The sequence below is a fragment of the Triturus cristatus genome, chromosome 6 (genome assembly GCF_964204655.1).
Source record: "Triturus cristatus chromosome 6, aTriCri1.1, whole genome shotgun sequence".
In the NCBI taxonomy this organism is placed as follows: domain Eukaryota; kingdom Metazoa; phylum Chordata; class Amphibia; order Caudata; family Salamandridae; genus Triturus; species Triturus cristatus.
This window is the reverse complement of record NC_140589.1, coordinates 1,722,687,101-1,722,711,374: the sequence shown is the minus strand read 5'-3', so window position 1 is coordinate 1,722,711,374 and position 24,274 is coordinate 1,722,687,101. Positions and strand designations below refer to the sequence as shown.

General features: G+C 42.9%; 1 protein-coding gene across 5 annotated transcripts in view; it reads left to right on the top strand.

Moving 5' to 3' along the window:
• BPNT1 (3'(2'), 5'-bisphosphate nucleotidase 1) overlaps positions 1 to 24,274 on the top strand; it is a 217,449-nt gene that overhangs the window by 88,233 nt on the left and 104,942 nt on the right. For 4 of the 5 annotated variants that reach the window (XM_085612949.1, XM_085612945.1, XM_085612948.1 and 1 more), the window contains 3 exons: positions 11,268 to 11,372; positions 17,577 to 17,684; positions 21,601 to 21,649. In XM_085612949.1, the coding sequence (XP_085469075.1) occupies positions 11,268 to 11,372; positions 17,577 to 17,684; positions 21,601 to 21,649 (262 nt within the window). Of the gene's footprint in view, positions 1 to 2,347; positions 2,517 to 11,267; positions 11,373 to 17,576; positions 17,685 to 21,600; positions 21,650 to 24,274 lie in introns of those variants that run through there. The other variant, XM_085612950.1, reaches the window with a different exon arrangement.

The window sequence follows — 24,274 nt, the reverse complement described above, 5'->3', positions numbered from 1 at the left end:
CAGTGACTGAAAATATTCATTGAGTGCAGCATATTTTAATGGAAAGTCCTAACTGTGTTTCAGTCTTCTATTAGAAAATAACTCTGAGCTATAAATTAAAGATCACAGTATATGTTAAGTTTTCGTTGTGGAAAGGCTCCCGTTTACATCAATCAACGACAATTCCCCACTTCTCTTTAAATTCACCACTTACAGGAGTGTGAACATGGAAAAAATCAAAAGGCATTTGCCCAACTATCTACTGAAAATAGACTTGACGTAAATTTCTTCATAAATGTCTGACTATTGCTAGGTCTGGCTTAACCTCTTATCGTGTGGCAACACAGACAAGCCACCCTGGGTCAGAGTAGTGACAGCAGAGTGCTGGGGAGTCCCTTTTTTAAAGGACTAATTCCCTCACCCACCCGTAGGTGGCATGCTTCTTCATTGGGAACCTCCTCGCACTGCGAACCTAGTCGCAGTGCGGGCTGCAACCCCCTCACTGTGAGGGAGGAGCTCAGGGATTTTTTCTGTGATGGTAGGGAGGTATACTAAAACCTTCAGATGAGGCGGGCGTGGAGGGAGTATGTGGAGAGAGTGACTGTGAGAATAAAACTGACTACCTGGTGTGTTAAAGATTAATTTTAATGGAGCACCCAGGGTTCAGCATTAAAAGCTATATATGTGGGCCATGTCAGGAAAATGTAATTAACATAGTCTCAAGGCGGTCAATTGGTCGACATATTTTCAGCCTCAGTGCCCTCCGTAGAGGTTCCTTGGCTGTCTTCAGCACCAGGTGAAATGTGAGACAGTGTGAGTGAGTCTTGCCACCATTCCTAATATGGATGGTGGAAAAAGGATACGACCAACTAATAGGTTGATGTATCAATCGAAAAATTCTGCTGTTCAGCGTCGTCACTGTAAAGAGACAAGTGTTATGAGCAAAGATTTGATACACATTTCCACAAGCAATCCTTTAGAATTGTGCTACATGTAATTGTAGTATTAGCAATCTTAAATGTGGCTATATACATAAAGAAAAGAATCATCATTTAGGTGCTTACCCATCTTTTTGGGAGCAGGTACGGCTAACTCACCCTTGGCACATGCACTCTGGGTGACTTCCAAAACCTAAACAAGGGGGGCAAAAAAAAAAAGGGAAAGGTGGGAGTTGACTGTGATGTACAGGCATACGAACACATAACAAACATTTGACTTGAAGTGTTCAGTGTGGATAGCTGATAAGTTACTATGATGTATAGTCCTATAAACCGGTATCAACTTAGAATGTTAGGGGTATTTGGCTGGTATGCGTTATGCCTATGTTCACAAAGTCAGGTCAAAGTAGTTGACCATGAAAAGTGTTTGTTAGAGTTCATAGATAACATGTGCATACGGCCCGTCTGGACAGCTTTCATGTGGGATGGGAAAACCAAAGGATAGCATAGAGTATAGTGACTATCCTGAATGATAAGCCTCTAAAAGTATCAGGGATCACACACACGTCCCCCTAGAAGCATGAAGGCAAGGAACTAAGCATCCGTGGGATTATCCCCAGGGAAAAATCTAAATGTAAATACAAGGGTGAGAAGCAAACAAACCATGGACCGTCCCCTTCCACGTGGTGGAGGGGGGGAGATGTCCAATATCAGGATCTACAAGGGGTGAATGCTACTCGGCAGGGCGCTGTGAACCGAGGTGGATGGAGATAACCCTGTAGTGCTGAAGGGGGGGGGGGCGGTTACATGGACTACCGTGAGAAACTCTTGGAGATGGAGCTACATAGTGAGCACGGTGAGCTAATGAGTCCATGTGCGCAGAAGATCGGTTCTAGACACCTTCTGTGGGGGGGGGGGAAGAAAAACAAGTTGCCTAAAAGTCAGGCTGTCAGCCCCTCCCGGCCGGGCTCGGGTAGAGATTAAAGGACCGGCAGGTGAAATGGAGGGGGCTGGGCACTCGCCACCGGGTGCGGAGAGCAAAGTCTCACATAAATGCAGCCGGGCTGCTGCTAATACAAAAATGTGTCAACACCCGAATCTAACAAGGGTGAATGCAACTAAGCAATGCGCCATGAACTGTGGTGAAGGGGAATGGGGGACCCCTTCGGAGCAAGGAATGGGATAGTACATAGCCCGCCGTGGAACCCCTGGACTAATGCGGTCACAGATAAGTGTGAGTCATCGGCCGGAGTCATTGCCATCCACTGATCGAAAAACTCTAAGGGAGGGGAACCATATGCCTTAAATGAGGTCCTCCCCGCCGGTGAGAGGAACACCAGTTAAGACGCAAAGATATCGCGTCAAAGAAACGTGGAGCGCCGCCTCCCGGAAGTGGAGGTAGAAAGAGTCTGTGAAAGGCTTAAACAGACAGAGAGACAAACAAAGTGCTCCAAACCATCCTGCTGGGATACGAACTTGGCAGCCATGTTAGCACGGTGTGAGGAACCAAATCGGAGGCCCACAAGGAGGGGAAGGGGACCGAGGGAAACACTCTAAACGGAAGTGAGGAATCCAGGTTAAAAAATGTATAGAGGAAAGGTACAGCTATATGGAGAGATATGGGTGCTTTCAGTGCGGAAGCGCATTGGTGGAAAGGCTCATCACAAGCATGACTGAGAACCATGAATCTAATAAAAATAAAAGGAACACGAGTAACGTGGTAGACACACTTATTGCTGGTGTCCCAGGAAATGCTTAAAAATATCTCCGTGGGAAACAAGTGGGAAACACCTGCGGAATGGAGAGATCGTTGCAATCACACAGAGGGCAGGGGGTTTAATGATGATAACTTGTAGCTTAGATGGCAAGAAGAAGTAACACGTGGCGCGTGCAAAGTGACACCCGGGATGAGGTGTCCAAATGTATGTCCATCAAGGATGACTGGTGCAGAGCCAGTCACATAAAACCACTGTGCGTGCATAAGGCTAAACCAAGGAATCTCATCGTTCAAACCATTGGTATCAGTGTGTGCAACCTGAAAACCCATTGTTCCTTTCTGAATAGGAACTGCGTCATGTTGGCGATGGGCTGGATGATGTTAGGTTTGTCTAAAACGCCCCACTGAAAATAATTGTCCTCATATCTCTCCTCCAGGAAGTGTGCGGTAAGCCTGCTAATCTGTTTTCTGCATCGTATCGTGCTCTTATGTTCGAGCTTTCATGTTTTGACCTTTCTTGTGGTCATGCCCACATACCTAAGACTGCAGGGACAGGTGATGAGATGGCTCAAGCCCTCTGAGTTAGTTGGTATGTTGTCTCAACTCCCAGGGATGACCCGTGCCTATGTTTATAGAGGTTGTGTGTACAGTCTGTGCACAAATGCTACATCTCCCACAGGGAAAATGCCCTTTGATCGGAGGAAGATTCCAAAGTGTGTTTTGTTGGGGTAGCTGTCCGTGGTCTCATAAGTTAAATAGCAGGAATTTGGCATTCTTTTAGACTGGCTCCGTTTATCAGGTGAACTTTCTACCCTGATTTTTCCCTAAAAATTCTCTGGTGTAACTGTGAGAAGAAAACAACATTCATCTTGTGTTACACTCTCACTCTGGCAAAATGTTACACTCCGGAAGAGAGCCCTAGGTCTTTTAGGTGCTACATGCCCTTCTTTTTTTACAATTTCATGCTCCCGTTTTTGAACAGGATTCCCTGCTCTCTGAGGCTCATTTATTTCAGTTGTACAGGTTTTCCGAATCACCAAATATATATACATTCTTGTCCCTTTAATAACTCTGCCTTATCTGGTTACTGGAAGATGGGAGCTGTCATCTTCCTTGTTGGAGATCTTCGAAGATGGTGAAAAAGTAACACCTGTCCCTGGGTCCTCGGGTTCAGTCTTATTTTCAACATCTACATCAGAAAACGGATTAATCAAATGCCGAAAAGAAGAGTCTCTGGTAACAGACTTCCCAGGACACTGGGCAGTCACTGTATGTCCCTTGGTAGATAGTATGTGGAAAGGTGCAGCATCATATGGAGCATCAGATTTTCTCCTTCGCAGTTGACAGGCGATCACTAGATCTTCTGTCTTAAATTCAGTGTTCTTTGCATTTCGTCCCATGTTAGCATAAGCTTCAATCTTTTCTTTATGAACCAAGTCCTTCATTCAAGTTGTATTATCACTATCACAATTCACTTCCTGCACTCTTGTGCCCACCATCAGGGGGCCGCATAGTGTGACTTTCCAGTGTTCTAGTAAGCTTCCAGACACTCTCCAGCATACATATCCTGACTTCAGCCATTTGGACACTATTTGGGAATTGACATCAATTCCCAATTATTGTGGAAGCCAGCCTTCTCATGCTGGAAACTCCATTACCTATAAGCCCCTGCTCAGTGCTTTGTCTCCACCCCTGCAGGCCAAGGATGGGTGGAGGAATTCAGTTCACCTGTGGCTGACTGCTGCTAGCCTGCTCACAACCGATGCATATGATTACTGTGAGCTCTTTTAAGCCACATCTCCCTTCAGTCTAGCATACATCTCCCTTCAGTCTAGCATAGGGCATTGTAGCTGTGTTCCGGTTAGACCAATATGTGTTTCCTGAGCTTTTTTTTTTCTTGTTTCCTGAGCTTTTGATTTCTCTTGTTTCCTGAGCTTTTGATTTCCTTGTTTCCTGAGCTTTAGATATTCCTTGATTCCTGAGCTATAGTTGTTCCTTGTGCCTGAATTGCAGATATTCCTTGTTCCTGATTATCCCTGCTTGCAGTGCTCCCTTGATTCCTGAGCTGTAGCTATTTCTTGTTCTTGAATAGCACTGGCTTCAGTGTTTCCTTGATTCATGTTCCTTAGCTATGGCATTCCTTGTTCCTGAATTAGTGCTACATTGACTGCTGATCCTTAGCTATTCCTTGTTTCCTTGATTCTTGAACTAGTACTATTTAATGCACCATTGAATCCGCTCTCCTATATTTCCCGTGTCCCATTTCCTGCTTTTCTTCCCATTATCGCTTTCAGTCCTCAATTTGCTGTCTTCCTGTTCTACTGTCTTGCTTTTAGTTTCCTTGTATGTCTGTTAGTTGCTTTCCGACAAGTGTGTCCTTGTTTTCATTTTTTCCTGTTAAGCAGTCCTCCTTGCTAGCTTCTTGTCTATTGTGGCTGTGTATTTAGATCTATACCCTTGCTGTTACTGCCTTGTGTGTTCCTGTTTGATCGCCAGGATCCATGGGCATAGCTGACAACCTAGGTGGTGTTTCTTGTCTACTGTCGCTATTGTCTTTGAGTTACATTTATAACATTACCATAGGTATCGGCTCCACAGACCCTGCCTTTGCATGTATATCCTACATGTGGGTATTGGCAGTCCGTATCTGTAACCGCAATTATTAGTGAGGAACTTGATAAGCTTCAGTCTTGCCGTGCGAAGCTCCCAACTGGGGGGGGGGGTGAGTTATATATTGTACCAGTCCAGGTAAGAAAACAGGCGCTGACTCCGTGGGTAAATTCATCAAAGAAAAATATTTATTCAGTTACGATGGCCTAGTATATCTATATCTTGCACGTTCGTCCTGGGTGTAGTTGTTCTGAATGCTAAATTGACCCTCGAGTGCCCATCCTTTCCGAGTCTTAGCCATCTTGTTCACTTGTGCAGGCTTCTCCTTTAGATCTCTTTTCTCCTCTGACTTCCTGTGTGATCCTGGACAGCACTGTACTCATCTTTCTGCTTACGTTTTCTACCTAGTCGTTAATCCTTGCCCAAGTCCCTGACTGTGTTCCAGACATAGCCCCAGACAGTCCCTGACAATTACCTCCTTCCTTTTGTTGGTCCATTGAGGTAACTTGGTTGTCATTGCTCTCGAACATCATAGTCGCAGAACCTTTGCCTGTGGTTGAGTGAAGTGTTGAACGATAGGCTCGTAGGGTGGATTTCAACACAGTTTGCAAATAGGGCTTTTTAAGAGTTGCATGCTGTACTGCGTTCTTAAGCGTACTCCTAAAACATTCAAGGAGACTGTTGCCCTGCGGCCACAAAGGTGTACTGTTCTGATGCTTTACATTCAGATGCTCCAGAAAATCCTTGAATTCTCTACTGTTGAACAGCGGGCCATTATCGGACTTCAAAATGCCTGGAATGCCTATGTTGCAAAAATGGTGTCAAGTCTCTCAATGACTCGCTCATGAGTTATGGATGAGAAATCTTCAAATTGAGAGTACTCATCCACAGTTGCCATCAAATGATGTCTATTGTCGAGTTGACCAAAGAAATGAATGTTCTGACATGTTAAGATTATGTTGAGGAATGTTCATAGAAAGGCAGTTACATAGATGACAGGTCTTGATTTCCTTTTCAACCCTGTCATCTAAAAATATGGAAACCAGAATAGAGCTCGGAGAGCTCTCTTGGCGGCAACAGTACCACAACGTCCTTCGTGAGCCAGTTTTATTATCTTCTGTCTTAAACTCTCTGAAATTAGGATTCTTGATCCTCTCAGTATAACTCCTTCCTGAGTTATAGACCGTTCATCTTTAACATTTTTGTACTTTAGGTATTCACCATCACTGGTAAAAGGTTGATCATGTTGGTTCCACGACTGATTTGTAATTGTATCTTTAGACTTCAGCACGTCACTGTCAAGGCTCATGGCAGTTATTATCCGGACTAATGATATGGCAGCTGGCATATTTGACTATACAATAAAATTAATGTAGACTTCAGTCGTCTCAGATGGAGTACTTTTGCCTTGTCTAGGCATTCCGGAAAAGTAGTCAGCAGAGTTTTGATCCTTCCCTGGATGATGTACAATGATGCAATCATACTCTTGTAATCTGTGTCCCCACCATTCAATGCGAGGAGGCATCTTGGCTTTTGTATTGCCAAAGATAGTCAATAAAGTTAATGATCAGTTACCAGTGTAAAGGGCTTTCCATAAAGGAATGCATGGAAATGCTCACAGGCCCATACCACGGGCAAACTTTATTTCTCTGGTTGAGAGTAAGCACGTTCTGTTTGGGACAAATGTCTACTGGCATATGCCATGATATGCCTTTGAGCATGTGGTTGTCTGCTGTGCCTACTCTTATGGGGCTAGCCTCGGCAAAAATCTCTGTGTGAAGCTTTGGGTTGAAATAAGCCATTTCAGTAGCGGTTTTAATGGCTTGTTCAATTTTCTTGAAACTTCTCTCACATTCTTATGACCACTTGAATGAAATTTTTGTTTATCATTCACTCCTGTAAGGAAGCACTTATGATCACAAAGTCTCATATGTATCTTGGATAATAACTGGCCATGCCTAGAAATGAATGTATCATAGAAACATCTTTTGGGGATCAGCATTAGACAGTGCTGTACTTTAGCAGCATCGGGTGTCATACCCCCATCCGAAAAGATGTGGGCAAATAATTTTAATTTAGTCTTATAGAACTCAAACTTGTCTGCATTCAAAGTCAGGCCTGCATCAGTCAGTAAGTGACATACTTGAGTGAGAGCTTTATTATGCTCCTTTTGTGTAGCTCAGAAAATGAATATGTCATCATTATAGTTGAATGCATTTACTACCGGCTGTATAACACGTTAAATGATGTCTTGGAAAAGTTCTGCAGCCGATGACCCACCAAAACTGAGGCTTATACATCGAAGCAGACCTACATGTGTAGAAAAGGCTGTAATATACTTGTAATCTTCTTCGAGTTCCAACTAATGATAACCTTTATTTAAATCAAGGCAAAAGAAGACCTTTACACCGTTTAGCTGCGTTAATATGCCAGCAATTAGTAGAACTGGATGTTGTTCTCGTTGATTTGCCTTGTTTGCTTGGCTCATATCAACACATATGCGTACAGCTCCTTTAGTGTCCTGTTTTGGGCACTACCATTATGGGAGATACCCATGGCGTCGGACCAGTTGAATGCTCCATAATGTCATGTTTAATTAATGATTTAATTTATTTTTCAACAGCTTCTTGTAAATGAAAAACCACATGTCTCGATTGCAACAGGACGGACATCGTCATTAATGTGTAACTTTACTTTCATAGTCTTCAACATTCCCAAACCATGAAACAATGAAGGTGGTTGACTAACTATTTTGTGGTGAGCATTCAGGTTGTAATCCACAGAAATCAGTCCCGTATCAGCAGCAGTACTGAAACAGAGCATATAGGCACATGCTGCTGTACCTTGGAGCACATGGATGGGTGCTTACACCTTCGTTTTCTTGTAGTTCATTGTCGCTACAAATGAACCTTGACTTTTTATGGGCATCAATGCAGCCCTAGTGTACACTTAGGTTTTCGAGGTAAAGGAGACAATTCATAATATTTCTCTTCAGGCATTATGTTTATAGATGCACTACTGTCTGATGAAAGGTATCGAGCAGTCATTTATTTTTAATGTTATTTTCAGACAATGTTTGTATGATTTTGGTGCTTTGGCATGTTGACTTTTCTTTGACTGTCATTTTTTTCTCGCATGCGGCCAGTCCGGCATGCGCTCTTTTCTCTAGAGTAAACATTTACATGGCGCAATAGTCTGCCTCACCTTCACTGGATACTGAGGCAGACAAACTGTTTGATGCTGATTTAGATGACAATCGACTTCCTTCAGTGTCAGTTTGCCTCAACTGATGTCGCCGCTTGGCCTTGTGAGGTTGCGTCAAATGTTGCCTCTGGAATGTTCTGGTAGCTGTTTTGTCTTTGCACCATGACACACTTGCTTTATTCTCCACTTTACAAATTGTTATAAAATGGTTCTGTTTCTCACAGCCTTTACATATCTGTCCAATGGCAGGACATTTACCTTCACATGGAAACAAAAATACACATCTAAAACATCACTTCTTTTTACTTGTAGACTACACTTTGTGTACGTCAGTCTTTTGTTTTAGCTTACTTTTTATGCTCATGACTGATTCACTTTAGGCACCTCCGAACTCCATGTCAGTGGCTTGCATTTCAGCATTCTCCTTAGCTCTGGCAGCTATCAGCACTCACTCTAGACTAAGTTTCTCTCTGAAATCTAATCTGAATGAATCTGACAAGCATCCATCAATAACTCTAAGGTGCATGGTTTCCTCATGTTTTTTTTTTTTTTAAACAGGCTTTTATTAATTTTCATGTAAATACACACTCAACCCCGCCGCCCAGTGACTGGGCAACAGCGAAAACCAGAAGGAAATACCACCGACAGCCCACTGATCTCAATCTAGACCCATGTCCAATGTCCCATAAAGTGTCCACAATACCCTGCAGTCCGTCTTGCATGGACGATCCAGTCCAATGATGTGGAGCAAAAAGACCTCCCCCCCCCCCCCTCCCCCTCCCTCCCGCTCAAAAACTTAGGTGCATAGTTTCCTCATCATTAAATTAATTGAACTTGCAGTGTTTGGTGAGCATATCAAGTCTCCACAAATTCATCATTGCTTTCACCAACTTTTTGGTATTCTTGATTAAATTTATCTTTTGTAATCAACATTTGGTATTGGATTGAACTTTAAATTCTATGTTTCTTCAATCTGACAATATGTACCCAGTTCACAGCAATTTTTATTTTTTAACAACATATTTTATTGATTTTCGATCGTATAAGGGCGGGCAGTGCCCAAAGCATACATTTGATACATATCACTTTACAACCATCTGATTATATGCACAAATCAAACTTCACGGCATTTTTTTTATGACTTCTTTCACACCATAATCTGCAAGAGTTTTCAGATACTGGATAATCTTTTTGTTGTCAATCTCTTAAAGTGCATCAATTAAATCATCAAATGTCCCTATCCACGCAGGCCATCTCTTGCTTATATTTAGCTTTTTTGCAGTATTGAAAGGTGGCAGCAGTTTCAGGAATGCAGCAACGTTATACATTAGTGTGGAACATAATGACACCATGCGTGGATCCTTGTGACTCTTCTTAGACAACTCATCTGTGAGACCTTGCGACGTGCTGGCCTAGTCTCCATCTATAATGATAGCTAGAAATGTGACTTTCTTCGCAGCCATCTGAAAACTTTCACTCTTCCGAAAGTCACTCTCTGCTCCTTATTTTCCAAATTCCTGTGAGGTAGTTCTGAGCCTCACTCTGCCCCAATACGAGTGAGGCGCTTAAGATATAGGTGGCTCCGTAGACAAAACCCTGAACACATCCCCTTGAGCCACCTTCACTGAGTGTAGTAGTATGAGGCCTCTCTTAAGGGCTTGCAGTAAGTACATTTTTCCCTTTTGCCTAAACATCAGTTTGCTTTTTGTAAGACCTGGTTGATCTCTACCTTTCAGCGTTTCTGTTTGCAGCGTAATTTTGTAGTTTATCAACAGCTGTTCTTCGTAAACCAGGTTGAATCCTCTTTCAGTGTCAACATTCAGTATAATGTACAACTTTAACTTACGTGGCAATATAGTACCTTAATGTATGACTTGACCACCAGGTTCTTGACCATCCACGTGTAAATTCTTTGCAACACTTCCTCTGTCTTCAAGGGTTGGAGTTGCACTTTGACTCCATGTGCATGAAGCGTCGACTCGATCTTAGACAGCGATCTCAAGTCGCATGCAGGACCATCCTGCTTGGACCACGGCAAATTCTCTGGGAGAGCACAGTCGTTTTTCAGGTTACTTATTCCCTATTGTGTCCCCATTTGTTGCGTCTTCCCAACTTGTGCACCTGCCAATAACCACACCACACACAGAGCTTACTATTAGACGTCTTTATTCAGCAACATGTAACTTCTAAAACAAGCTTTCATGGCATTGCGCCCGGACACCTATGTCACAACTCAACGGAGCCTGTTAGGAGCCAAACGGGTTCCGTTCTAAAACAATTGTAAAACGCTACAATACCCTTTTAGCTTTTACTCCAGGCATACTATTTTGAAGTCAGTTGCATTAGTCATTTTGAGAAGAACTGCTTTTTCAAACCAGAAATAAACACAATTTCCAGGTCGCTGCTTTCTTGTTCAGATCTTGTGACCAAGGGCTATCCTAAGTGTTCTTCATTCTTTTGGCGCCATCATAGCTTCCCTAACGTTGTGTATGCATTGCTCTTTGCAACATAAATATTTTCATCTCAAACCTTTCCCTCAAATGTAGATTTTTCTTTCCTTGGGTCCCCGTGGTTACCACTGACCCAGTATCACGAAGTTAGTTACAGGAACATTGAATTTAATATGATTCTCATTTTGCATCAGCATGAACTTGGATTGGGTTGTTTCCATCTTTATGGATGTTTTTACAACAGTTTGAAAACATATTAATACGTATAATATCTAGCTCTATCTGAGTAATGGCTATTGCGGGATTGTGTAAATTCAGATTTTTCCGCAATTGGCCTCTCATCGCTTTCGTGACAATTGTCTTTTACAGAATGGAGCCAATGACCTGCAGACGAAAGCAGACCGTGTGGTACAAAAAAGCATATGTACATCACTGGCACGAAAGTTCCCCCTCTTGACAATCATTGGAGAAGAGGTTTGTATTATATTTTTCTTTTTATCTGGGGTGTTTACAGAATGCAGATCGTAGCCCTCAAGAGCAGTGGACTGGTGTGCCTAGAAACAGGCCCATATGAGGCTCATATTCTGATATGTTTATACATAACCTTTGTAAGGCCATACGGCAAGATATGAGGAAATCAATCCTTGGGTGATCAGTAGTTTGATGTTTGAGGCACGTCTTGGATCTTTCCAGAAAAACAGTAAGGTAGGGCCTAACGTTTGTGGTGTGGGCTTCATTCCAGCGAAGAGGTTGGTTTATTTTACTGATGCATTTTCCGAAATGCTATATTTTTAATAGAAGCAGAAAGAGAAGGCAAAGTGGAGAAGGATGGTTTAGTCCACCAAGACTCTAAATCTGTTTTATTAGCCAATCAATCATAAAAAATGTTGCTTCAGTCTCCTTTTTAAATTCTTTCTATAAATTGGATTTTGAACACTGAAATACAAGAAAAATAAATTAATGGTCACTAATTGGACTGTGCTTCCTAAGAACATTTGGGAGATATCCAATTACTATAGCATGTTGTGGGTACACTTCCATCCACTGCCTTACATTCACTGCATGTGGAAATAGTGCAACCTTGTTGATTGTTCTTGGATATGTGCTAAAATAGCATGGTTAAGAATGCAAGTTGCATTCCCTCTGAGGTAATCAGGTTTGTGAATGGGGTAATGAGACTTAAAGACATAAAGTGATTTGCCCAGGATCTCACATTTTGACGATGGGGAAAAGGCAAAATTATGTCTCCTGCTTCCATAGTTTGCAGTTGGGCCACATCTTCTTTCTACATGTCACTTTGACCCCTCCTTGCATACCCATGCAGAACGAATTTGCACCAGGATCCAGTTTGTTTGACTTTAAAATTAGGCAAAGTTTCTTCACCAAGGTAAAGTGATCTTGAGATGACACCTTTTTCTCACTGTCAGTACTTTATCTTTGCACCCCATATATCCCTCAGATACCGGACTTTGTGGTTTTTGAGCAGGAGTCCGAACTGTGTCTAGATACCACTCAACATGTGGGTGCTATCTTGGAAGCCTCTCCTTCTCACTGTTTGAGTGTGCTTAGTCTAAAACTAGATGCCAGTCTATTATCACTGCCTGAAGAACTGGCTGATGCAGTCAGGGGGTCTATTACTTTTGGATCTTAGTTATTCCTCCAGTCCTGCGTCATATTTCCTGCATGTTCACTGCAGGGGCGGGGTATGCGCGGGATCAGTGAGAGGCAGCAACGCAGCATCCCAGGCAGGGAGCCCCTGAAGACGGGCAGGTGTTGGCGAGTAGGACAGCTGCAGCCCCGCGCCTCCGCCCTTCATTTCTGAACCTTGACATCTCTTCCTTCAGGAGAAGGAAGAAAGCCTGCCCCCCTGACGTTTCTTTACAATTGTGCAAGCTGCGCTGGTACTGACACAATTACACTGGAGGCTCACCATTTGCCCCATATTAGGTTTCTCCTCACCGCCTTTGGCAAACGTACGCCTTGAGCTGGACTGAGGACTTTCGTGCGCTTGCCCTGGATCATAGGCCTCAATCATGGAGTCTATATCCATCTGCAGGAACTTCTTGTGACTTTATTCATTGCTGGTACCTACATACGGACACACAAATTTGGCTATATTAAGGTTTTCTTGATTTGCAGGCCCAGAAATGGGCTTCACACTCTACCACATTACTGCATCATAGAAAGCATTTTCTTTTCTTTTAATCCTCAAATTAATAACGGCTCATCTCAGCAAATACATTTTCATCAACAATTCAGAACCTCTTTAGAGCTTCCTTAGGACAGAAAGGGAAGAGCAGCATGAAAGCCACCAAATGCCGACACTGCTGTGTTGTTAAAGTTAGACATTATGTAAAGTAGTGCATCGCCCATGATGTTATTAGCTTGGTATTGTGTTCATCTGTAACACAATACAATTGGAGTCCATTAGCGGCTGGGCTCTGGGTTTTGGGATTTATGTACCAAAAAATATGCAGTGAAGATTCCTGTTGTTTCCTTTATAATTCTTTTCAAGAGAAGCAACAAGGGTTACTCTGCATGCTTTCTGCAAAAACTACTTTTTGCCAAAAGCTGAATATTTTATAGAAATAAAATACGCAGCTTTTGGCAATGAGGTTTTGTAAAGCTGGTTTATTTGAAGCCTGGAGGTCTTCGTATTCCTCGCGTCTTCAGCCTGTGAACTTGGATTCCAAACCAGTTGGTAAAGATGAAGAACACGATGACACAGTTAAGAAAAATTACTTTAATGGCGATTGCACCTCTCTTAGTGATCTATCTACTTTGCAACACCCAGAGGCATTCCATAAAAGAGCACATTTTCGATATTGCAATAGGCTGCGGAACAAATAAAGCTTTTAAGCCCGATGGAAAAAAGTTCTCTACTGAATTTAGTTTACGATATAGATCCCCTTTTCTAGCAAGCTGCATACATTGGAATTGTCTGTAGCTGTCTTTATGGAATAATCAGTTCATTTGAATGATTTGTAGAGCATATCTGTATTGTGAAAAACAGTCCTCACAAACAGCAAGAATCTGACAAGGACCATCATAAATCCAGTCAAATCTGGAATCTGAAAATTGACAATATTAGTGAGGTAGCATGTTCTACAATGTGACACAACACAGCTGTTATTCACTGATGGCGGGAACAGGTTGATGAGGAATTTAGTGACGTGGATAAATTCTGTTAGCCAGCTTAAATCTGGATGCTGAACTTGAGTAAAATTTTTGAACCATCACAGGGTCAAACCTCCTGTACACCTTCAGCAATTGCGCAGAACTTTGCAAACTACTAAAAGACACTATACACGGCAGATCTCATGCACACACCATGTGATAGTTCAGCCTTCCTGCAAAATATCCTTCTTCCAAAGGTATCAGAGATTGAGCAAGAAACCATGGATGAGCCTATCACTGCCGAAGAAGTAGGCGAAGCAATCTCCATGCTTGCCACTCATAAGACCCCGGGCCCAGATGGACTCCCTGCGGAGTATTACGCGGCGTTCCGCAGATCTCTGACCCCACAACTCTGTGCCTTATTCGAGAAAGCTATAGAGGATGGTTCGTTCTCCTCCATCACTGACACAGCCATCATTGTGGTCATACCAAAGACGCACCCGCCCCCGGTTTCCTGTGCACAGTATCGCCCGATCTCCCTCATTAATACCGAAGTCAAAATATATGCAACGATTTTGGCCATTTTGATGAAAAGAGTGCTTCACACCCTCATAAACCCTGACCAATGTGGCTTAATGCCGCACCGCAGCACCCGTCATTGCCTTCGACGCTTGCATGTGGCCCTTGCCCACCGAGACCTCCTTACACCATATCTGGCCTCAGTTTTACTTGACTTCGAAAAGGCCTTTGATACGGTTGTCTGGGGTTACATGCAAGACGTGTTAATGAGAGCAGGCTTTGGGCCCTAATTTAGTTAGATGGTGAGAATTTTTTTACTCTAACCCTTCTAAATGGGGCGTGGTCCGAGACTTTCCCGATCGGGAAGGGGACCCGACAGCGATGTCCTCTCTCCCCTCTCCGCCCTTGTGAGCGAACCTCTGGCCTGTCACATACGGACAGATCACCGAATACAAGGCTGGCGTTGGCAGAAATCTCAGGAGGACCGAATCGCATTATATGCGGACGATGTCCTATTGTACCTCGTTGATCCAGCCCGATCAGGGCCGAGATACTTGCAGATCCTTCACTCATGCGGGCGGGCGTCTGGATTACGCCTCAACCCGGCACAAATCCACGGTGCTGCCCCTTCATGCCTCGAGGGATTGCTTCGATTGGCAGACAACGATGCCCATTCGACTATCCTTTAAATACCTTGGCATCAGGGTGGCGCTTCTCCCGGAGTTGACCTGGTCCCTTAACGTCGGTCTACTTTTCAGACGCACTCAAGATGACCTACGTAGATGGCAAAAACTACCTCTTAACCCTCTCGGGAGAGTTGCCCTCTTCAAAATGATGGTCCTCCCCCGCCTCTTGCATATCCTCCGGAAATCTCCCGATCCAACTCCCTCGCAGCTGGTTTCGCGATCTGGATGGAGTGAATACCTACTTCCTTTGGGGGGTGGGGAATCAAGAGCGCGTTTAGCTCTCACAACTTGCCAATGAACAACATACAAGGTTGAAATGGGCATGACTAATCTCTTTTTATGTTCTCTCCTCTCGATAATCCATGATTGGTTTAACGGGGATGGTTGGATCCAGCATACCGGCTTGCATTGGGACGTCTTGGATTCTCTCAGGCCTGAGCAATGTTATACGGAACCCCAATCCCTCAGACCCTAACAGTAGTCACTCGTACGGCTTTCCTGGCATGGCAGTTGGCACTGAGCACATTCACTGGGACAACAAAATCACATTACAAACTCCATTATAGCACGGCACCTGGCTGCGGGAGGTGGGGACGCTGACGGGTTTTCAAACGTGGGATCTGATAGGCATCACCTACCTTAGAAATGTCTGGAAGGGTGAACATTTTTCCTCCTTCCAGGACTTACAACGCACATACAGTTTACGCTCTACGCAATTCTTTAAATATCTCCAATTACGTCACGCCCTTGCCACTCACATCTCTAACCAATAATCATTTCCCTAGTTCAGCCCTATGGAGGCCAAAATTCTCATGGGTGACCTAGGGAAGGGATGGATATCCCAAATATACCGATCCCTGATAAACAACACTCTGTCCGTGCTAGACCGTCATAGAACCAGGTGGGAGGAGTCGGTGGGACGGGTGGGTGGGCCCTTTGGAGCACAAGGATTGGAGGGACGCTCCTATGGCCCCCAGAACTCTCACTATATCTGCCAAACTTCACCTTATGCAGATATACTATCTTCACTGCGCACATCTTACACCGGCAAGACTGCACAAAGCTGGACTTCTCCCAGCCCCACAATGTCCACACTTTAAAGAGTAACCAGCTGACTTCTGCCATATGGTCTGGTCCTGTGCAGCCATATCTAAATACTGGGCATCAATCACAACCAATTGTGGCATAGTGGGATGGGAGGTGCCCTTTACTCCGCTGGCTCTTCTTCTGGGGGTGATGGAGGGAATGGACAGCTCTCAAGCTGACCAGATGTTTCTAGGTACTGCCATCCTGATGGTTAAAAGAGACATTGCAGTGGCCTGGAAGGACTCGGTGTTTCCTTCTATTTCGAAATGGCGGAGGGGAGTTGATTGGTGTGCTATCCAAAAAAAAGCGTTTTATGAAGCAAGAGAGTGCCCCAAAAAATATGAGCGAATATGGGGTAAATGGATGGGACTATTCGACTGATTACTCTTAGTGCTAAGGGCAGACTCTTTCCTATTTATATTCTTTTTTTTTTTTTAAGCCTATTGCTGGGAGATAATATTTGGATGTGCAGTGAAATGTCATATATGTCACAGTGCTACAAGTGTTTTTATGGTTATCTTGTTTTTTACAAAATGCCAATAAAATTGGTCATCAAAAAATAAAAAAAGAACTCTGAACCATACTTTGGAATGCCTTCCATAAAGCTGAGTATTTCAAAGCAATGTATGGAAGACATTTCAGTCTGATTATTGATCTACCACTGACTTCCAGGGTAGTAAATAGAGTTCAGAGTGTACGTTACAAAATGTAAACCGCAAAATATCATTGTTTTAGCATACAGTTGGCAACTTATATAAAACCGGAAGAATTGCCTCTTTTGAAAAAATGTAGCCTGTTGGAATGATTAACTACTGTGAAAGGCACACATAAATTAATATAAATATTAAAAAAAAATATATATATAAATTGTTAACCATGGTCTTGGTGGTATGCGGAGTATGGACTAGGACTATGACGTGCCCCAACCCTTTATGCTTTTTCCCTGACATTTCATTCATATTCGTTAATTGTTAACTTTATGTAACATTGGTAATGCAGACAGTCATTCTTGAGGGATGCAGAAAATATTATTGGTAGAAAATGTATGCCAAAAGTCATGTATATGCACATAATGATTAGCCCTTCCACAAGACTGTATTCTTTTGTAATATATATATATATGAAATAGATGGAAGTTTGAGTCATATAGATTGCAATAAAAATGTAATTGAAGAAAGTAATCTTGAAAGATTCAGCAGTTGGCTTGCGCCTTGAATACAGCATGGAACCATCATGAGAACCCATCTAACTGCAATCTTCTGTTTGGTAGGACTTGCCTGCATCAGATGTCGAGGAGGAGCTAATTGAGTTAGGCCAGTCTGCTGATATAGTAAAGCGTGCTTGTCCAACAAAGTACAGCAACATTAAAGAGGAAGAGGTGGGTATGCAATTTTCTAGCTGGAGAACATAATAGACCATGTACCCCTCTCAATCAGCGGGCATTGCTGTCATGCACAGCATGTTGTTTTGTAGTGGACGGTGTGAAAATATTTGTTCGTAATTTAAAAAAGAATGAACTCTTGAAAAATAAATAGCCGCAATTTGTACCTATAATTAATACATTTTTTGCCAACATTTTAACCGTCCCAAAATCTAAAAACTAACTGAGCTACCTTTATATCATTCCAGGGAAGGGAATGATTCTTAAATTGTTTATTAATGCTCAAGAGTTAGAGGAGGTATTAACTAACTTTAACAGTAAGATGGGAATCTTCTTATCTTACTTAACAGTAGGCAATTGTTCTAAATTGAAGCTGCCGAGAAAGGAGGGGACACAGAATTATCCTTAGACAAAGGAGTTTCTCACATGTAAAAAGCAAGCTATTGTTGCAAGCTTCCTTGGTGAGGCATAATGTCTAAAAAAGAATTGCCAGGTTGAGGAGACTCCTACTGAGAAGTATGAAAAACTCCTTTTAGAACGCAGACGTTCATTTAGAGTTTGTTGGGACTGGAGAGTGCACGTAAAACATCCCATCAAACTTGCGATTCCTCCATCCCATTTAAAGGGAAACAGCTGATTGACTGCTTAGGAGCTGTTAAAGGCACTGGGTCACCACCTTTTATGCTTTGCGAGGCATATCCTACTGGGGTAATTCTCCTGATAAATAGTTTCCCTGCCGGGGTCGGCCCTGCAAAGCATGGCAGTCCCAGGCAGCAAAAACAAACTGTCGCCCCCATGCATACGGATGATGCTTCCTGTGTATTAGTGTCATTGATATTTTGTTTTTTTACATGCTCTAGATTTGGAAATTTGTTTGTGAAAAACAAACCAGAATTAGGAGCAGACAATAAAACATGGCACCTGTTAGTATTCATCTCTGGAGCAAGGGTATCTGTTGCACAGACTGGTCCACTTTTGGCATCAAGAACCCCATCGGCAGGCACAGAGCTTTAAATATGGCCGATGGACCTCCATCTACCTGGCAGGCAATTAACCAAAACTGAAATATCCCATCTAGAAGAACTTGGCAAGAATGCAGGAACATCTGATAAGAGCTGGTATCTCCCTCTCATCCTCAGGGCTTCAACAAAAGCTTAAATACAGTTTTTTTGCCTCTTCTTTCTTTTTTCCAGAAATTCGCTAGTATGGGACAGAGGTGTGGCTACACAAACTTTCTGTGAGTAACATTATCCTGAGTTCCGGGGGCATTCCTATTTCACTGCACTCACCAGCCACTCTAACGCAGTACCTTGAGACCCACCTGCAGTGCCATACACTGTGAGCTCACATGACACTATGAAGACGTTGTGAAAGTCACTTTGAGCGGGCTGTCCCAACATACCAGCGAGTCCTGAACCCTGCAGGATGAGCTGAATGCGCAAAGGCAGCACCCAGATTCAGGTTTTCCAGCACCAAGCATACGTTGTTGTGAGTGCACTGAGATCTTCAGTTGCCTGAAATTGAAGTGGTGACAAAAGTTCACTCCTGTACTGGAGGCAGCTGAAGCTCTCGCTGGTAGCTGGGGTGGAGAGGGAGACCAGTGCGGTTCTTTGGAGGGGTTTCACCTCCTCCCAGCAAGTACACATCTGCTTCTGCTCTATTGTAATTGTGTTGGTTGTTGGCTATTGCTCTTTATTGCCAAGGGCATGGGGATGACCCCTTGAGTGAAGGTCATTCACAGCAGCACCTTGGAGCCTCCCTACATTCTTGCTGCCATGACTGACCACGCTTGAACGCCATGTGCCGTAGCAGTTTGCCCTAATGAGAGTGGTGCATGTACAGGGCGTAACCTATTCCTACATTGTCAATCCTTAGCTGGACTACATCCGGGATACTTCATGGCCCCTAGCAGGGAGGTACCTGGGAGACCCCTGAGTCCTCTTGCATGGGAGACACCCATTATTCCAAAGGGATCCACCTTAGTAATTGAAGCCACTTTCGGATTTCACAGCAGCGCAGACTAAGATGGGTTATCTTTTAGGCCCCACTCCAGAGGATCAGTACTAGGAGTGTATAACAACAGTAAGAAACTGTTTGTTTTGTACTTGTCTTGAAGAGGCCTTTGATAGCTGAGAACACAGGACTGTGGCTACAAAGTGTATCACAGTAAGGACTGAAAGAATTTGGTTCAGCGCAATAACACATTGGCTTCCACTTTTGAACCAGGATCAAAACACTTACAGTAGTCTGAATGCACTTATATATACAAGGAAACTACTTCCCCACAGTAGTACTTGATTGTATAGGAGTACTTTGTTTTAGATAATGGTTAAATCCATTTCAATAATGTTTAGGGTGATTGTGACTTGAAATGACAACTTATAATCAATTGTACATGTAAATGCCTATGTATGGGATAATGTCTGAAATAATACAGCCCTTGGATGAATATTTTGCATTTGATAAAAATTTAAATCCATACAAAAGGTTCAAATTGAGTGAGAGAATGGATGCATAAAGCAAAACTAGTGTTACTTATTTAGGAGAAAAATAAATGGTGATGTTTAAGGATTTTGTTAATTGAAAAGCCGATCCACCTTCCTTTCGCTTTGGGGAATGTTTAGAAATAATTAACTTGTAATCTATCCCTTAGGGGGTACTTTGTTCTTCATTTTGATTTTTGTCTCCCATATTCACGGGAGCTATTGGGAGAACCTCAAATTTTTGTCGGTTCTCTCCATGATGGCCTCATGATCCTGACAACACTACCGAACAGTTTTGATAAAACCTTACGATGAGCAACTAGGCAAGACTCGGATGAGACATTTCTGGAGTCATGTAGCTGCTTGTCTACGTAAGTGAAAGTGCCACTCATGTGATGCACTTTTCAGAATTATGCTTCCCCTCAAGCTGGTAAACCTACTGTGGAGGATGTGCACTTGTTCTGCCTTTTTAAAATGAGAGCCTTTTGATGGCATCAATAGCGAAAGCTCACATGAAATAGACAATGATGAGACTAAACTAGCGTCCTTCAAGTCTAAATTCAGTTGGGTAGTAACAAGAATGACTGAACATTATGTCAAGGAAAGAAAAACTTCAGAAATGAGGGACTGCTATAACAACTGAAGAAAGAAATGTCAGAGGCCTCAGATTTGTGGGGATGCACAATGATCTGAAAGAATGTATTAAATGCTTGAAAACGTACAAAAGTCCCAAAAGGGCCAGCACCGGATGGGGACTACGACAGTACCCCATTGATTGAGATGTTGCTGTGTCGTAAAGTGGTTCCCAATTTTAACATTATCTCCTGAAACTGAAGACAGCGACAAGGCTTATATTGGAAGGCTGTAACTACAGTCCAGGCAGTATTTCAGGAGGTGGGTATGCAAGAGACTGGCTTAAATGCAATAGCAATGAAGAACATCTACATTTTAGAGACCTTATTATTTGTTGAGATGGGAAGGAGGTGGGATGGCTACGAGTGGAACACAGAACTCTTTTTTTTTCTACTCCCTGCATTCCTATATAGAACCCCTCCAATAATAAATGTTCTTATTTTTAAATAAATTTAAACCGGAGGCTTCTGACTCGGAGGTGTGCAAGCCCATGTCCCCAATTCTCTGGAGTTTATTGTTAGAAGTTAAATTTGTTAATATGTCAATGCATGTTAATAATTCTGGAAGTACCAGACATGCACTCTATTTTCCTCCATGTTTTCCTTTGAGACGAGAGGTTGTAATGTTGTGCTTGCATAATAATTTTCACTGTATGCCTTCTATCCCCCCCCAAAAAAATGTAAAACCATTAACTAAGCTTCCTATTCTTTTGGTATTGGGAGAGACGGCTAAATAAATTGTGTTAAATCAGTGTATGATTTTGTTTCATAACACAATGGTGTATTAATATGTTTCAGCTTGTTGTGTGGGTTGATCCGTTGGATGGCACTAAGGAATACACCGAAGGTTAGCACACTTCTATTTAAGTTCTAATTTCATTTGAGGGAAATGTGTGAATATATAGAATGGGCTTAAAACTGCTTTATGGAAATAAAGTACATGGACAGTGATTTATGCACACCACTAGAGTTATTAAAATGTGCCAGGGCAGTCCAATCAATCACTCTTTATTGTTATAAGTTCATAAAAACCATCACAGTAACCTTACATATGATAATTCCATAAAATATGTAAACAATGAGTAAAATTGACATTATGTGTACTGTTTAAATGTAATTTTAAAATGCTAGTGTTAAAATCACTAATAGAGTGAGTACGATACCATTATGGATACTGTTTACTTGTTTGTTTGACCCACTGGGCCACACGGATTCCCTGCTATCACTAGTAGTAGTCACTAGACTTGTATTTATACAAATATGATTGTCCCCATTATTATTGAACCTTTAGCTGCCAAGAGCGTGTTGACTTGCATACATGTTATGTTAATTATATTTATAGAGCGCACGATTACCCGCGGGTGTCCTGGCTCTAGTAGCTCAACTCCACTGAGATCAAAGTTGCAAGGCCGGATTAGCTGAGGGATTCTAGTGGTTTAATAGCCAAGTTTTAAGTTCCTTCCTAAATGCAAGGAGGTCAGTGGAGTTCCTCAGATTCCAAGGGAGGGCATTCCAAGCTTCGGCCGCACCTACAATTAAACTTCTCCCCCGCATGACCCCTCCCCCCTCCCTGTAGCTTTCTTTGTGGGCAGGATGCTCACTAGTTTTGCTCCTAGTGAGCACAAAGTTCTGTTGGGAGTGTACCATTAAAACTTGGGAGTCAAGAATTCAGGTCCTTGGCCATGTAGGGCTTTGAAGATAAAGCATAGCGACTTAAAGCTCACCCGTTTCCTGATAGGCAGCAAGTGTAATCTTTTAATTTCCTTGGTGACCAATACATATTTGGGAGTACCTGTCACATGTCTTGCTGCCACATTCTGCAGGATCTGTAGTTTAAGTGCCGCTCCTGAATATTCAGGTATAGCCCGCTACAGTAGTCCAGCCATGATAAAATATGGGAAGAGACGACCGTTCGTAAACTATCTTCTGGCAGGAAAGGTTTGATCTTTTTAAGTAGTTTAAGGGAGTGAAAAGTGGCTGAGGTCGTGGCATTTATCAGGTCCTCAAAGCTCAGCCTATTGTCGACCATGACTCCCAGATCTTTTGCCTTCCTCATAGGAATCTGGAGGGTGCCCAGATCTGAAGGCCACCATTTCAGAGACCAGAAGTTGGCCTTATTTCCCAACAGGAGGACCTCCGTTTTGCCTGAGTTCAATTTCAGGAAATTCTGTGTCATCCACTTATTGACTGCTCCCATGCAGTCATGAAACTTCTTGCTCATCCCTACTTAGCAGTGACACTACAATTTGTGTGTCGTCTGCAAATGAGGTAAGACTGAATCCATATCCATAGTATCTAATCAGTGGGGCCAGAGGTGCCACTTACACATTAAAGAGGGTAGGGCTGAGGGATGATCCCTGCGGCACTCCACATGTAAAAGAGAAAGGTTTAGAGTGGAACTTCCCTAGGGACACTATTTGTGTTCTATCAGTCAAAAAAGCTTTTAGCAGCCTCAATGCCTTGCCCATGACTCCATACTCTGACAACCGGTTCATCAAAAGGTCATAATGGACCGTGTCGAAGGCCGCGTATAGATCCAGCATAATGAGGGCAGCCTCACCTCCTAGATCCAGGCCTTTCCTAATTTCTTCCGTTGACTTTATCAGGGCGGCCTCAGTACTATGCCCTAATCTGAAACCATACTGAGTGGGATCCAGTAGCTTATTCTCATAAAGGCACTCAGCTGGGAGTTTATTTCTTTCTCAACCACTTTCGCTGGGAGTGGGAGGCGTGAGATGGGCCTAACATTATTTGGATCCAGCGGGTCCAAATTGTGTTTTTTTCAGTAATGGCGAGTATCGAGGCAGTCTTCCACAGGCTAGGGAAATCTCCTGAATCGAACGTGGCATTGAATACTGATGTAAGTGCTGTAGCAATGGGTTCCAGGGCTAGATTAGCCACGGACACTGGGCAGGGGTCGTATGGAGATCCCGATTTGATTGATTGCAGAAGCAACTTTGTGTCATTTATACAAAGTGGGGCAAACTTCTCAAGTATAGGACCAGTCTCTAAGGCTTCCTTAGCTCTGGTCGTCAAATTTCCTATGCCTCCTTGTGGGAGTTGGTTGAAGGCTGAGAAGATAGCTACCACCTTGTTTTAGAAAAACCTAGCAATTTTTTCACTCAAATCTTGACTTGATTCGACCTTAGGTATGCTTGGGTTGGCTAGCTTAGAGACGGTTTCGAAAAGTTCTTTAGAGGAGTTTTTTGCTAGGTTAATTTGATCTATAAAAAAGAGGTTTTTTGCAAATACGGCTTGTTTGTAATCGGTAAGGCTTTGTTTATAGGCTTCTTTCTCAGCTGCAGCTTATTTTTTCCGCCAGTTGCGTTCTACCAGTTTACAAGTTAGTTTCTGATTTCTAAGATCTTCTGAGTACCAGGGAGCAGTGGGTAAAGATCGTTGGGATGTACGAGTTTAGCCGGGGCTAACTTATTGCAGGCTGTCTCAACCCATTGAGTATACCATCTGGTGG